Source organism: Ammospiza caudacuta, chromosome 14 (genome assembly GCF_027887145.1).
Source record: "Ammospiza caudacuta isolate bAmmCau1 chromosome 14, bAmmCau1.pri, whole genome shotgun sequence".
Lineage (NCBI taxonomy): Eukaryota > Metazoa > Chordata > Aves > Passeriformes > Passerellidae > Ammospiza > Ammospiza caudacuta.
The window spans coordinates 17,567,019-17,579,449 of NC_080606.1; the positions used below are offsets into that span (position 1 = coordinate 17,567,019).

A 12,431-nucleotide genomic window follows, 5' to 3' on the forward strand; every position below is an offset into this window, starting at 1 on the left:
GGCCACCTTCATTTGTCATCTGAACTGGGCTTTGTTCTGCTCAGTCTTTGCTGGTCTGTGTTTCCAAAGTCTGGATCTTCCTCCCAGGGGGAAGAGGAGGGACAGGCACTGATTTCTGGGCTGGTCCAAGCTTGGCCTGGCAGGATCAAACTGAATTTCCTCTGGTCTTGGGTCCGTCTCTAACATTTGATATCAGATGCTTGGGAATCACCAGAATATTTTCCCAAGCTGTTCCTGAACTTCTGCCAGTTTGAGCTCACAGATTGCTTGCCCAGCAGTGGTGATTCTGATATTCTTATCTGTTGGTTTGGGTTTTTTTTTCCCGTATGTCCAGCTTTTCCAATGGGATTTTGTGTCTATTTTGTAAAAATTCCAGATTTTAAAATTTGAGTGTTGTGGTGATGTTCACAGGGGTCCCAGGAAGAGGAGAGATCCATGTTTCAGAAGGCTGATTTATTATTTTATGATATATATTATATTAAAACTATACTAAAGGAATAGAAGAAAGGATTTCATCAGAAGGCTGGCTAAGAATAGAAAAAGAAGGAATGATAACAAAGGTTTGTGACTGACCAAGAGTCTGAGCCAGCTGACTGTGATTGGCCATTAATCAGAAACAAGCACATGAGCCCAATCCCAGATGCACCTGTTGCATCCCACAGCAGCAGATAACCATTGTTTGCATTTTGTTCCTGAGGCCTCCCAGCTTCTCAGGAGGGAAAAATCCCAAGGAAAGGATTTTCCATAAAACATGTCTGGGACAGTGTGTTTAGAATATTGTCAAAGTTTTAGATGCTACATTTTGTGAGGATCTCTTGTTTTAATTTCTGTTTACAGCATTGTTATACTATGAAAACAGCATTTTGGATTCAGTGATGAAATACTTCCTCTTTATTATTTAACTTTAAAAAGTATACAGTTTTATAAGCTCAGGGAGAAGCTGAGAAACTGCAAAGACATTTTTCACTAATATCCATGTCCATTATGTTACCTTAGGCAGGAATAAAATTATTTGGTTTTTATTTTAAATGTGTCTATTCCTGAGCTAAGGTGGGAAGCAAAGCCCAGAGGCACAACCAGAACTTGTTCTGCTGCCCAGTGGCAGAAAACTTTGCAAGACTAGAAATAAGGTTTTGTCCTGAGTTTTCCTATGTTCAGAAACTGGAAGAACAGTCAAAGCTTCTTCAGAAGTGAATTTACCTTTGTGAATTAAAATCTGTGTGGTTTTTATTGATTAACTTTAATAACAACTTCAAAATTATTTGATGATGGAGTTTCCAGCTGGCTGAAAATCTGTGTCCCAGGCTTGAAGCCTTTCACAGGCAATGCTGTGTCTGTGGCTCTTCAAATCCTAACTTAGCATCCAGGGCACTGGAAGAAGGGGTAAAAATATCAGACTACTCATCACTCTTGTGATACTCAGACAATACTACAAGAGTTCTGTGAACTGGAGTGAAGTCTTCCAGAATCTATTTTGAATATTGTTTTAAAGTTCAATGGCACATTTGTCACAGCACAGCATATGCTTCAGGCTACTGAGTTTCACAGGCAAAGTAGCAAAGAAAATTCCTTTTTTGTTACTCATTATCTCTAACAAAGGCTTGAGTAACATTTATGTAAAGTGGATTTTTCCCTTCCCCCTTTTCTCCCTCCCACCTTTTTCCCCACTTTTTGTCAGTTTTTTCCTTTTCTTCTTTTTTCTTTTTTTTCCTTTTTTATTTTCTTTTTCCCCTTTTTTCCCCTCCCCTTTTTTCCCCTCCCCTTTTTTCCCCTCCCCTTTTTTCCCCTCCCCTTTTTTCCCCTCCCCTTTTTTCCCCTCCCCTTTTTTCCCCTCCCCTTTTTTCCCCTCCCCTTTTTTCCCCTCCCCTTTTTTCCCCTCCCCTTTTTCCCCTCCCCTTTTTTTTCCCCTCCCCTTTTTTTTCCCCTCCCCTTTTTTTTCCCCTCCCCTTTTTTTTCCCCTCCCCTTTTTTTTCCCCTCCCCTTTTTTTTCCCCTCCCCTTTTTTTTCCCCTCCCCTTTTTTTTCCCCTCCCCTTTTCCCCCCCCCCTTTTTTTTTCCCATTTATGTATTGTGTGTGCAACAAGTTTATCCATCAGGACAGGTTGTAGCATCTTACACGATGCTGCTCAGGAGCCTCTGCCATGATTCAAATGGGAATTCTGCCATGGCTGTCCAGCAGGAGGGCAGAGCTGGTGCTGTGTGCTGTGCCCTGCCTGGCTCTGCCATCACTGCAGCTCAAGGTGCTTTATTTGAGTGTCCCTGGGAGTGATGGCTTGGCTCTTCCTGCTGGGCAGCTGTTGGAACTAATCAGATTGTGCCTAAGAGCATCAGAAGGAAAATCTTTAATAATGCTGAGCCCTCTTGGAAGCTCCATGGCTTCAGCTGTCACAGCCACTTTCACTAATTCAGTTCTGCTTTGCTGTTTTGTTAAGAGCCATAATGCTGGATTTCAAAACAGGTTTCACTTAATTTTACATTTCACAATGGGTGCTTGCACATATAACCACAGTAGGCCTCTTCTTATGTTACCAGTAAAGTTAATTGAGTGTGGAAGCAGAGCTTTGACTCTGTAGGTAGAACACATAAAAAATTTAGTTTTATAGTGTCACCTTAGGATTTGAAGATAGTGTTCTGTTTTGAATCCACACAACAACTGAAACCTGTTTTATTGTAGACAGCAGTCCTGCAGATTTCCGTGAGCAAATTGACTCAGTCCTGTCTTAGAGAGCACTTGGTTTGTGTTCTTTCAGTATCTGTGAACCTGATGAATAATGACAGATGTAGTATTTGGTAGAACATCCTAGGCAGGTTTTAAAAATAGTAACATGCCCAACTAAATCTTTGAATTCAGAATCAACTGTTTGTTTAGCTGACTGCTACATCAACATAATACATTGAATTATTGTTCCTAGCTTAATAACTCAATATGCAATAATCCTAATAATATGCTAAACCCTCTAAGATAAAGAAACAGAAAAGAATTAAGTGTATAAATCAAGGTATAGATGAAGTCTATCTAAGAAGAAAATTGTTTAAAGACTGTTTAAGTTAAATTGTTTGAGCTGTGCTTTATATTCTGTGCTAATGGTCATTTCCCCAGGTGATGGACATAAGGTAATATTTCATTTCAGGATGGAATATTTTAATGGGTTGGGTTTGGTGGAATCACTTGTTTACATCACTTTTTTTGAAGGCTTGACTTCACATTGAATTATTGAGAGCATCTCCTCATCCTCAGCGGGTTTGCTCCGTCCCTTTCCCATCCTGTGTGTGGCTGAGGTGCTGTCCTTGCTCTCTGGGCACTGGGCTGGCTGTTTGATGGGTGTTTATGGTCACAGTGGGAGCTGGGAGGGCTCTGGGCAATTCTCAGCTCTGGTTTCCCACCCTGACACCCTCCTGCCTGGAGCGGGGGCAGCTGCCCCAGAGCTGTTCATGGTTTTGGCCTCAGGTCCAATTTCTGTGTGTGCCCGTTACAGAGCTTTATTGTAGCACAAGCAGTTTGTGAGCTGCTGTTTGGGAACATCTGTTTTAGGGCAGGGATTGAATTTACCTCAGGAAAGTGCTGTGTGTGCGCCCAGACCTGGGAAAGGTTGGGTTTTCCCTTTGGCTTGGGCTGTAGGAGCCATTACTGGGGAGAAATGGCTTCACCAACCTTGGTTTAATTTGCTCTTTCTGGAGTAGCACGCTTTGTGAGAGGGCTAAATCACATTGCTAAATGGCTCCTGAGCTGTGGTATTTATTCTGGAATTAACCTTGCTGAGATCACACCCCATCACTCCCCTTACTCCCAACATTCACCATTTCACCATTCTCTGCTTTTTTACTCCCAACATTCACCATTCTCTGCTTTTTTACTCCCAACATTCACCATTTCACCATTCTCTGCTTTTTTACTCCCAACATTCACCATTTCACCATTCTCTGCTTTTTTCCCCATCAGCTGTGGGAGGGTTTGTCTCAGTTTATAATTTATTGGAGGACTCACATTACCAGGTGAGACTAATCTAGATCTCTGCAGCAGGAGATGGATATTGTATTTACCATCTGAAGCTGCTGTTCTTCCTGCTTAAATATTGTCTTGTTGTGTTCTCTGGTCTCGTGGTTTTCTTTGATTTTTTTCTTCCCTTTTGGAGGAAAAAAATCTCTGTCCCTTAGCTATAATTTTTAGTGTATATTCATGACTAAACTGCTATTAGGGAATATAAACAGTGAACAAAAACTCAGCAGAAAGGCTGGAATGGAATGGTGAGTGTTTGGTGTTTCCCTTGTAAACATGCCATTCTAATATTCTTAAATTTATTTTCTTTCTTACAAATCAGTTACTTCAATTCCATCTCTGATTTTAAGACCGAGAAATAGCTCAAGCACATTCAATTAGAGTGAAATTGGAATTTTATTTTTGTTTTTAGAAAGGAATATATTCTTGAGTAAAACTAGATATTGAAGTATAAATCAAATACACTTCTAAGATTTTTTTGATCCCAAACTCACAGGGAAGCATTTTCTCAGAATATAACTCATTAACTGGAAAGTCAGGACAATTTATTTGCTAGAACTTTCAATACACACAGGTAGCAAGAGATTTCTTCTCAAAATTGATTTTCAGACTCAAGTTGCTGCCTTACAGTAAGGAAATGTTTCTCCTTTTTTATCTTGCTCTTGTTCTAGTGAGTCAGATAAATAGGAGTCAGTAACACTGGGGGAGGCAGAAGTCAAGTTCCTGAGAAATCAACACCACAAAATACATTTTTGGTTTATCCCCTACACTCCTTGATCACTATGGTGAAAGGCTTCTATTTACTGAGTTTTAGAATTCTCTGGAACTATTTTTAGCAGTGTCACTGTCGTCTCAGTCACCATCTCCCATTTATTACTCTGAAATTGCAGTATTATTTATCATCATCCCATGTGCAGTGAAGTGGCATCTTGCATACATCACACACTTTTACAGTTTAATATGGGAGCCTCACTGTTATTTTCTGAGAGCAATAAAAAAAGGATAAGTTTTCATTCCTTGAAAAAGTATAGCTTTATTTCCTTCAGAAGCAAAACTGATCCCGTGGCAGTTAAATGTCACACTCAAGCACTCTTTCTTATTTTGATTTTTACAAAACCCTTCAGAGTGGAGGCCTTGAGAGGGGCTCATGATCAGGTCATTTCTGCAGCACTTGTGACAGGTCCAGAATTCCTAAAGCCTGCCTGTGGAAGCTGGGGAAATCTGTTCCAATTGGAGGATGTAAACTCTTTTCTCCTGGCGTTTATTTCTCACCCTGTTATATTTTTCTGCCCACATGGGTTGTGAATTTTCTCTGTTAAGGCTGTGGATTTTTGAATCCACATTCATAAAGCAGTGACACATGGAACATTAAAGTGCTGGCCCTGCACGTGAAGGAATTTCCTTGTGTTTCTGAAGTGTGGGGGGTTCCAGGTGTGTGTGTGAGATGCTCCTGATGTTCTCATGGAAGTTTTGTCATCATTTTTTCCTACAAGTGTAAGCATTGAGGGAAGGTACAGTGATTTTACTCCCAGCTGAACTTGAGCTTTAGGAGGGTGTTAGGTCAAGGAAGACAATCTTGCTAAACAACTTGTTGGAAAAGCTGCAGCATCAGAGGTTAGAATATGGATTTTTTTCTTAGTGAAGATGCCATTCTTTTAAAGATATCATGCACACTGAATTTGTGTGTGGATGTGTGTATAGGAGGGAATGAGATAATAACTGTACATTAATTTAATGAATGCTGATTTGCAGATGTTTGTAGCAAAGCACAAGTCTGTGACCGTGTTCGCAGGGGTCTGAGGCTGAGGGAGGAGATGAGGATCTGACTCCATGTTTCAGAAGGCTTCATTTATTATTTTATGATATATATTATATTAAACTATACTAAAAGAATAGAAGAAAGGATTTCATCAGACTAGCTAAGAATAGAAAATAAGGAATGATAACAAAGGCTTGGGTCTCAGACTCTGTCGGAGCCAGCTGACTGTGATTGGCCATTAATCAGAAACAAGCACATGAGACCAATGCCAGATGCACCTGTTGCATCCCACAGCAGCAGATAACCATTGTTTGCATTTTGTTCCTGAGGCCTCCCAGCTTCTCAGGAGGAAAAACCCTAAGGAAAGGATTTTCCATAAAAGGTGTCTGTGACACAAGTCTATTTTATTGCAGTCTATTTTATATTTTGTTATCCCATTTGCCGCGAACTGAGTCCGCACACACCCATAACCCCCATGTCCACTGAGATCCCTGCCCGCTGGGGATGCTGCACAGCCCCTGCTGCAGGGGAGAGGAGTTTTCAGAGCTGGCTGGCGTGTTTCTGTGCAGTGTTCCTGCTGCACGAGTGGCTGCCAGGTTGAATCCCCTCCTGCCTGGCAGCGCTGATGCGCAGGCAGGGAGAGGAGGGCGCAGCAGGCTCACCCCTCACCAGCACCTGGCAGGGCTCACCCCGAGCTCCAAGTGTGCCACTGGGAGCTCAGGCAGAGCCTCTGGCTGCCGAGGCACAAGGAGGTTGTGATTTAGGAGCTGTTCTGAGCAGCTGAACAGGGCTGTCAGCGCCCCCTCCAAAGGCACAGCGCTGGAGCCTCGCGCTCATTGATTTCCCTTCCTGGCACATCCTCGGTTCTGCACCTCTTCTCAGCCAGGAAATAGAGCAAATGTGTAACTGTCACCTTGTATAATGCAAATATCAAAATGCGCTTGTTGGCTGTATTGTTGCCTGATATAAATCCTATTTTTTTTCCCTTCATTACATATCTGTAGTGAGTGAATCCAAAGGCAGAAACATCAGGTGTCTGGAGCTTTATCATGGGAATTCAGAGCAAAGCTCAAACATGTTTAATACCTTAATCTGAATATCCTCAGGGTGTTGAAAATGTAGCTTTTTGTTCAGTGGGATGTCTGTGAATATTTCTGAACAACTGTAATGGAGGAGATTAGGAGGGGAGGTTTCCTCCCTGGTTGTTACCTGCAGCTGTTGACCTCCCTTGTTGTGGTCAAAGTGTCTCTAAATGAAGTAAATTTGCCTCAAGTTTACAATTCTTAAGTTTAGCTCCTAAAGTGGAATTCTAACAGTTAGCTTCTAAAGTTTAAAATTCTGAAGTTTAATTTGAAACATGATTAGTAACTCAGAAGTAGCTGCCTTTCTCAGACCAGCTACAAACTTTGGACAATTGATAAAAGTGTCTCTGTACTTCAGTTTCCCATCTTTAGTTAGTCTGCAACTGTTTATACAGCAAGAGTATTGTGAACATAAATTCCTTACAGTTTTGTGGTGCAGCTGCATATTTTTCTGAAATATAAAATTGTATGTTTGCTGTGCATTGTGAAAGACCACTCAAGTGATGGCCCAGTTCCTTGAAAGGAGTTTCTTGGGAATTTTGTGTCCTGTTAGAGCAGCAATGTGGGTTCCCCATTATTGCCACCCCTGTTTTTAGAGGTGGATGAAGTGAATTTTTATTACAATAAAATATTCAGGTTTATGGGGTTTTTTAGGTTTGGTTTTCTTTGGATTTTTTGGTATAGGAGGAGAAGAAGTAGCAAGTTATGGTGCAGACATTACATTGCTCATAATATGATCTCCTCAACTCTTCCATAGGAATGGAGCTAATTGGGATTCTGAATGCAGAAAATTCACTTTAGGTTTATGCATAATTGGGTGCTTACAAATCCTATTTTTACTGTAGTTCTGAACCTGAAAGTTCAGTTTATTCCAAGCTAAACTTTTTTCTTTCTTCAAAGGAAACCAATAGAAACAGTGCATGACACTGACAGAAAACCATAAATTGAACAAAAGCCTTAAAAATCTTGGCCTACAAATTAAAAGGCTGAATTGCTTTGACAAAGAGAGTGTTTCAAATCTGTAAGCAACTCTGCTGAGGTCTGCATTATAAGGAATTCTTACCTTTGTAATGTTATTTTTCTCCTTTGAAGTTTTGCCACTCAGTTCATAAGGTAACTGCTGCTACTAATGACACTTATTTCCAGTAACTTTGGGTTGTAAGCTGTGGGATGTCATGAGAGGAGTGACTGTGGAGTCTTTAACAGGACGCCTGTCCAAAAAATGGCAATTTTCTAGAATGCATGGACAGCAAATTGCGCACTGGGTGAATAATAGCAGACTTGGGACCTTTATTAGAGCTGCGCCACTTAGGGAGGTTTGGATCTGAGTTCATCCCCATGCACCCATTGCAGACACACAGATCCATTCCTGCCTGCCATGTGGAATATTTTGTGTTTGAGACATTAACTTGGCTTTGGCAATTCACAATTTCGCAGCCGAAGTATCGCCTTTGAAAGAAAACTGCAAGTTTAGTTTCCAGTTTTTGTAGGAAATGTTGTCCACCATGTCACTGTGGTCTGTTTCCTGCATTCAGAGCTGGAGCTGTGCTGCTGTTCTCTGTTCTCTGCTGACAGACAGCACAGACACAGAGCAGCTCCATATGTCGTGGAAAAACAGGCAAGGAAAAATGTCTGGGACCTGTCTTGAAGTTCTGCAAAGATTTTCTGTGATGTTCCATGTGTAATAACCAGCATTTAGCATTATTCTATGGACTTTCTGAAAAGATTTTAGGCTCCTGTGGACTCAAAACTACATTTCAGCCAAAGGTTTTTATTTAAGTAATTACTTAATTAATTACTGATTCACTTTCTAATGAGAAACTGATATTTTAATATTTTTCTTCTTATTCCTTTTCTCTTTTAAAATGATTGCTAGCATGTGTACTTCTAGCTTCTTGCAGCAGTCATTGAGATGAGTTCCTGTAGAATATGAGTGAAAGGTTGAGCTGTGCATGGCCCTTGACTTCTGTTTGACATTGAGCTGAACCAAGGACATCTCGTGAGGTGTTTGTCATTTACAGTGCCTCAAGGATTGATAATAAGTGCAGGGTGAAGATGCAGCCACAAAACAATGAGCTGCCTTTGCTCCTGTGGCTTTCGCTGGAGGTTCAGAATCCCCTTTTGAATGAAGAGTGAGAACAGTGTTGATCTACCCTTTGTCAGCTCACAATGCAGACTTGTTACACACAATTACATAATTTGTGTGTTTTAAGGAATAATCACTGGTGGCCTCCCTCAATCTGAGCACTTTGTATCACGAGCAGTTGGGTTTGTAGCATTATTTAGCGCAACATTCTTTCCCTTCCCCACTTTGAGAAATTGCTGCTTTTTGCCAGTTTACTGCTCTGCAAGCACAGGTCCACAGGATGTTTTGAACACAGTGGACCATGTCTGTGTTATCAGCATTAACCAGAAGCTGATCTGTTTGCCCGTTCTTCCCCACAATGTCCAGGCAGTCCAGGCACAGATCTAACAGAACCCTGTGGTGACATGCTGTGCAATGCAATATCTGTGTGTAGATTCTGTGCACTTTGTCACATCCAGTCCTGTCTGCAGCACTTGGAGCTGTTCTGCCTTACCACACTGTGTGTCCGTGTGTCATTGATGATGTGTTTATGAAACCACCTAAATGTTGCAGTTTTTAAAATTCTCTCTAATTTTTTATTCACATGACAGCCCAAAACAGCTCCGAAAAGGACATTTGGATCCATTACAAATGACCAGGTAAATATCCACAGTAGGGAGTGTTCAACAAGAAAATTTTATTATTTGAGTGTGTGTGCAAATCCATGGAAATGGCTGTGATGAAAGTTTGATAAGGTAACAGAGCTCCTTATTGCCCTGATAAGGGATCTTGTGGGCAGGATCAGAACCTCTTTAAGCTAATCCAGGCTCTGAGATGGGCATAACTTTGGTTTAGCTCCAATAGTTAGTGCTTAAGTTGTACTTTTAAATCTAAAAATTCAATCTTTTTTTTCTCACTCCCATTCTTCTCTAAGGATGGTGATATATCAATGGAGGAGATTATTTCTGCAAGTTGTTTTAATGGGCAAAGGTGTTCTATAACTGTTAATTATCTACTGTGCTTTTCCAATGGACTCTTGCCCTTCCCAGTGTGAACAAATCCTTCAGATCTCTGGGATAATGTGGTGACGGAGGTGCAGTTCAGTCCCAATAGAAATCTGACCCTAATGGAAATTTTAACTTCACTGAACTTTTAATGATGGTAGAGCTATTTACTTCAACATCAAGAAATTAATCCTGAAGGTTTTTGTTCATGTTTCTCACTTTAGTTCTCAATTTCTTTGTTCATAATGGAGAGAAGTAGATATTTATAGTTTTAAAAATATATTTCTTGGATGTTTCATCAAATTTTTTTGAATGTTTAGAATGTGAGAACTATCTGTTCTTAGAAAATGCGTTTGTTAATTTGCAGCATTTCACACCTAACTTATCTCTTAAACAACATGAAATATTCTTATTTCAACAAATTGAAATAGTTACTCTTGTTAGAATTAAGAGAAAGTCTACTTCTCTGTAATGGTTTTTCTGTAGTTTAAAAAGATGTCTGAACCTGTAATGAATAGGAAGAAATAGACACAGATAATATTTCTTTCCACAGAAAATTATTCATGTGTTAACAATGAACTTGGAAGCGATCTTCACATTCCTTTCTGTTCTCTAGTCATTCACAGCTAATAATGGGGAGCTAAAGCACCACATTTTATATCAAACTCATCTGCTGTGATGAAAAGCCCCTCTCCCATGCTGGATGAGGGAAGCAGAGATGGGCACCACACGTGCAGCCACGAGAATTCAAAGTCTGTCCCAAGTTCTTGTAGCCGTGGGATCTAATGGCAGAGTAATCAGTGCCCATCTGCCAGCCTGTGTACAAATAAAGAGGCAAAGAGAGCTGACTGGTTCCTTTTACTCTGGCTTCTGTTATTTTCTTTCCTCTGGAATCTATGGTAAAGCATAGAATATATGATTTATAATATCTTTGTAATTATCAAACTTATTGCAAATAACTGCTAGCCAGATTGAATATGAGGAGGAAACTCACGCTCTGCTTCCTATCAGCATAGAATTACCATTCTAAAATTTACCCCAATTGGTTCAAAATGTATATCTTGATTTAGAAACAATTTGCAGGGCTTATATTTTCATGCCTTCTGCTAAAGAAGCCAAATCTGTATTTGTTTTAGTGCTTCAAAATGTGTTCCAGTTTACTTTATACTGCCCCCAGTTGCCAACTTAATGTTGCCACAAATGCTGTGCAAGTGGCACAGTGGTTTTTGCACGTGTGGATGAATAGTTCTGCCCCATGAAATAAAAGATGGCTTATCTAGGGTCAAAATCTGGCTTTGAGGAACGAATCAGTGAGAGTTCAGCCTCACTCAGAAGTTTGTAGAAGCTATAAATGCGTTCACTTAGTGGTGGGGAACAGGGAACGCAAATCTTTGGCAACTCATGAGAAATGAGCAATCTTGAATACTGGGAATATTTTCTTTTGCTTTGTTCTGGAGTGTATCAGACCAGTTCAGAGCACAGCTGGTGCAGTGGAAATGAGAGGATCTTTAAGGTCCCTTCCAGCCCAAACCATCCATGATCCTATAGCAGTTACCTGAGTAAAGGTGAAAGAGGAGAAGAATAAACAGAGGAAGAACAGTTGTTCATTTTTCCAAATATTACACATTAAAAGGAACTCCTAGTTAGCCCACAATTTTATTTATGCCTTCTTTTTTCTGGTCATCCCATGCATTCAGCGTTAGCTGTCTGCATTCTAGCCCTGCCCTTACGGAAGTTGTGGCTGGAAAATTTTCTTTACATCATTCCTCTATGTGGTGAGATATGAGAAAAGAGGATAATTGCACTGTTCTGCATTCCTGCTTGTCTGAAGAGACAGCACAAGAGAGAGAATTTAGTTCTAGATTCCAATATTTATTTTAGCAGATTTGTCAGCACTACTGTTTTTTTTAAAAGCTGTGTTTGTGCAATATATGTAGCATTTTGATGCAGTTCCAGAGATGTTCAACAAACCCCATGAAAAATATTGATAATTTTCAAATTGATCTCGCAGTTCTGTGATATTTTTGAAATGAAAATAAGTCTTCTTTTTTTCACTGGGATTGCAATTTCACTACAAATATAAAACATATAATGATGAATGCAGGAATAGCTTTAATGAGTTTTTAAATATATTTCTGATTAACTGTTAGGATTTACTTTTGTCTGTATCATCTGACATCTAAATTATGTAGTAAGCACTTGATCAGTGATGGTATTGGTTTGGTGGGGTTATGTTTGGTTGGTTGGTTTTTTTTGTTTTGTTTTGGTTTTTTATGCTAATGGTTTCAGATCATGTCCAGAGTTGCTCCACAAGCAGAGAAATAATCCCTTTATCTTTGTTGGTTTCCTTGAAATTGAATATTGGAATAGGTCCTCCAGTGACTGAACTTTGGCTTCATTCCTCATTTCCACACTCACTCATACAACAGAGAAACTGAATTACATCAGTACAGGAATTTAATAACTTTTCTATAGGAATAGAGAATCTGGATGAAAAAAATCACCACCACTCTTACATTTCCCCT

The 12,431-nt window shown here is 40.0% G+C and overlaps 1 protein-coding gene across 1 annotated transcript in view; it reads left to right on the top strand.

Moving 5' to 3' along the window:
* PCDH11X (protocadherin 11 X-linked) overlaps positions 1 to 12,431 on the top strand; it is a 394,670-nt gene that overhangs the window by 26,964 nt on the left and 355,275 nt on the right. Inside the window, exon 4 of the mRNA XM_058814008.1 lies at positions 9,514 to 9,561. Within this exon, the coding sequence (XP_058669991.1) occupies positions 9,514 to 9,561 (48 nt within the window). The remainder of the gene's footprint in view (positions 1 to 9,513; positions 9,562 to 12,431) is intronic.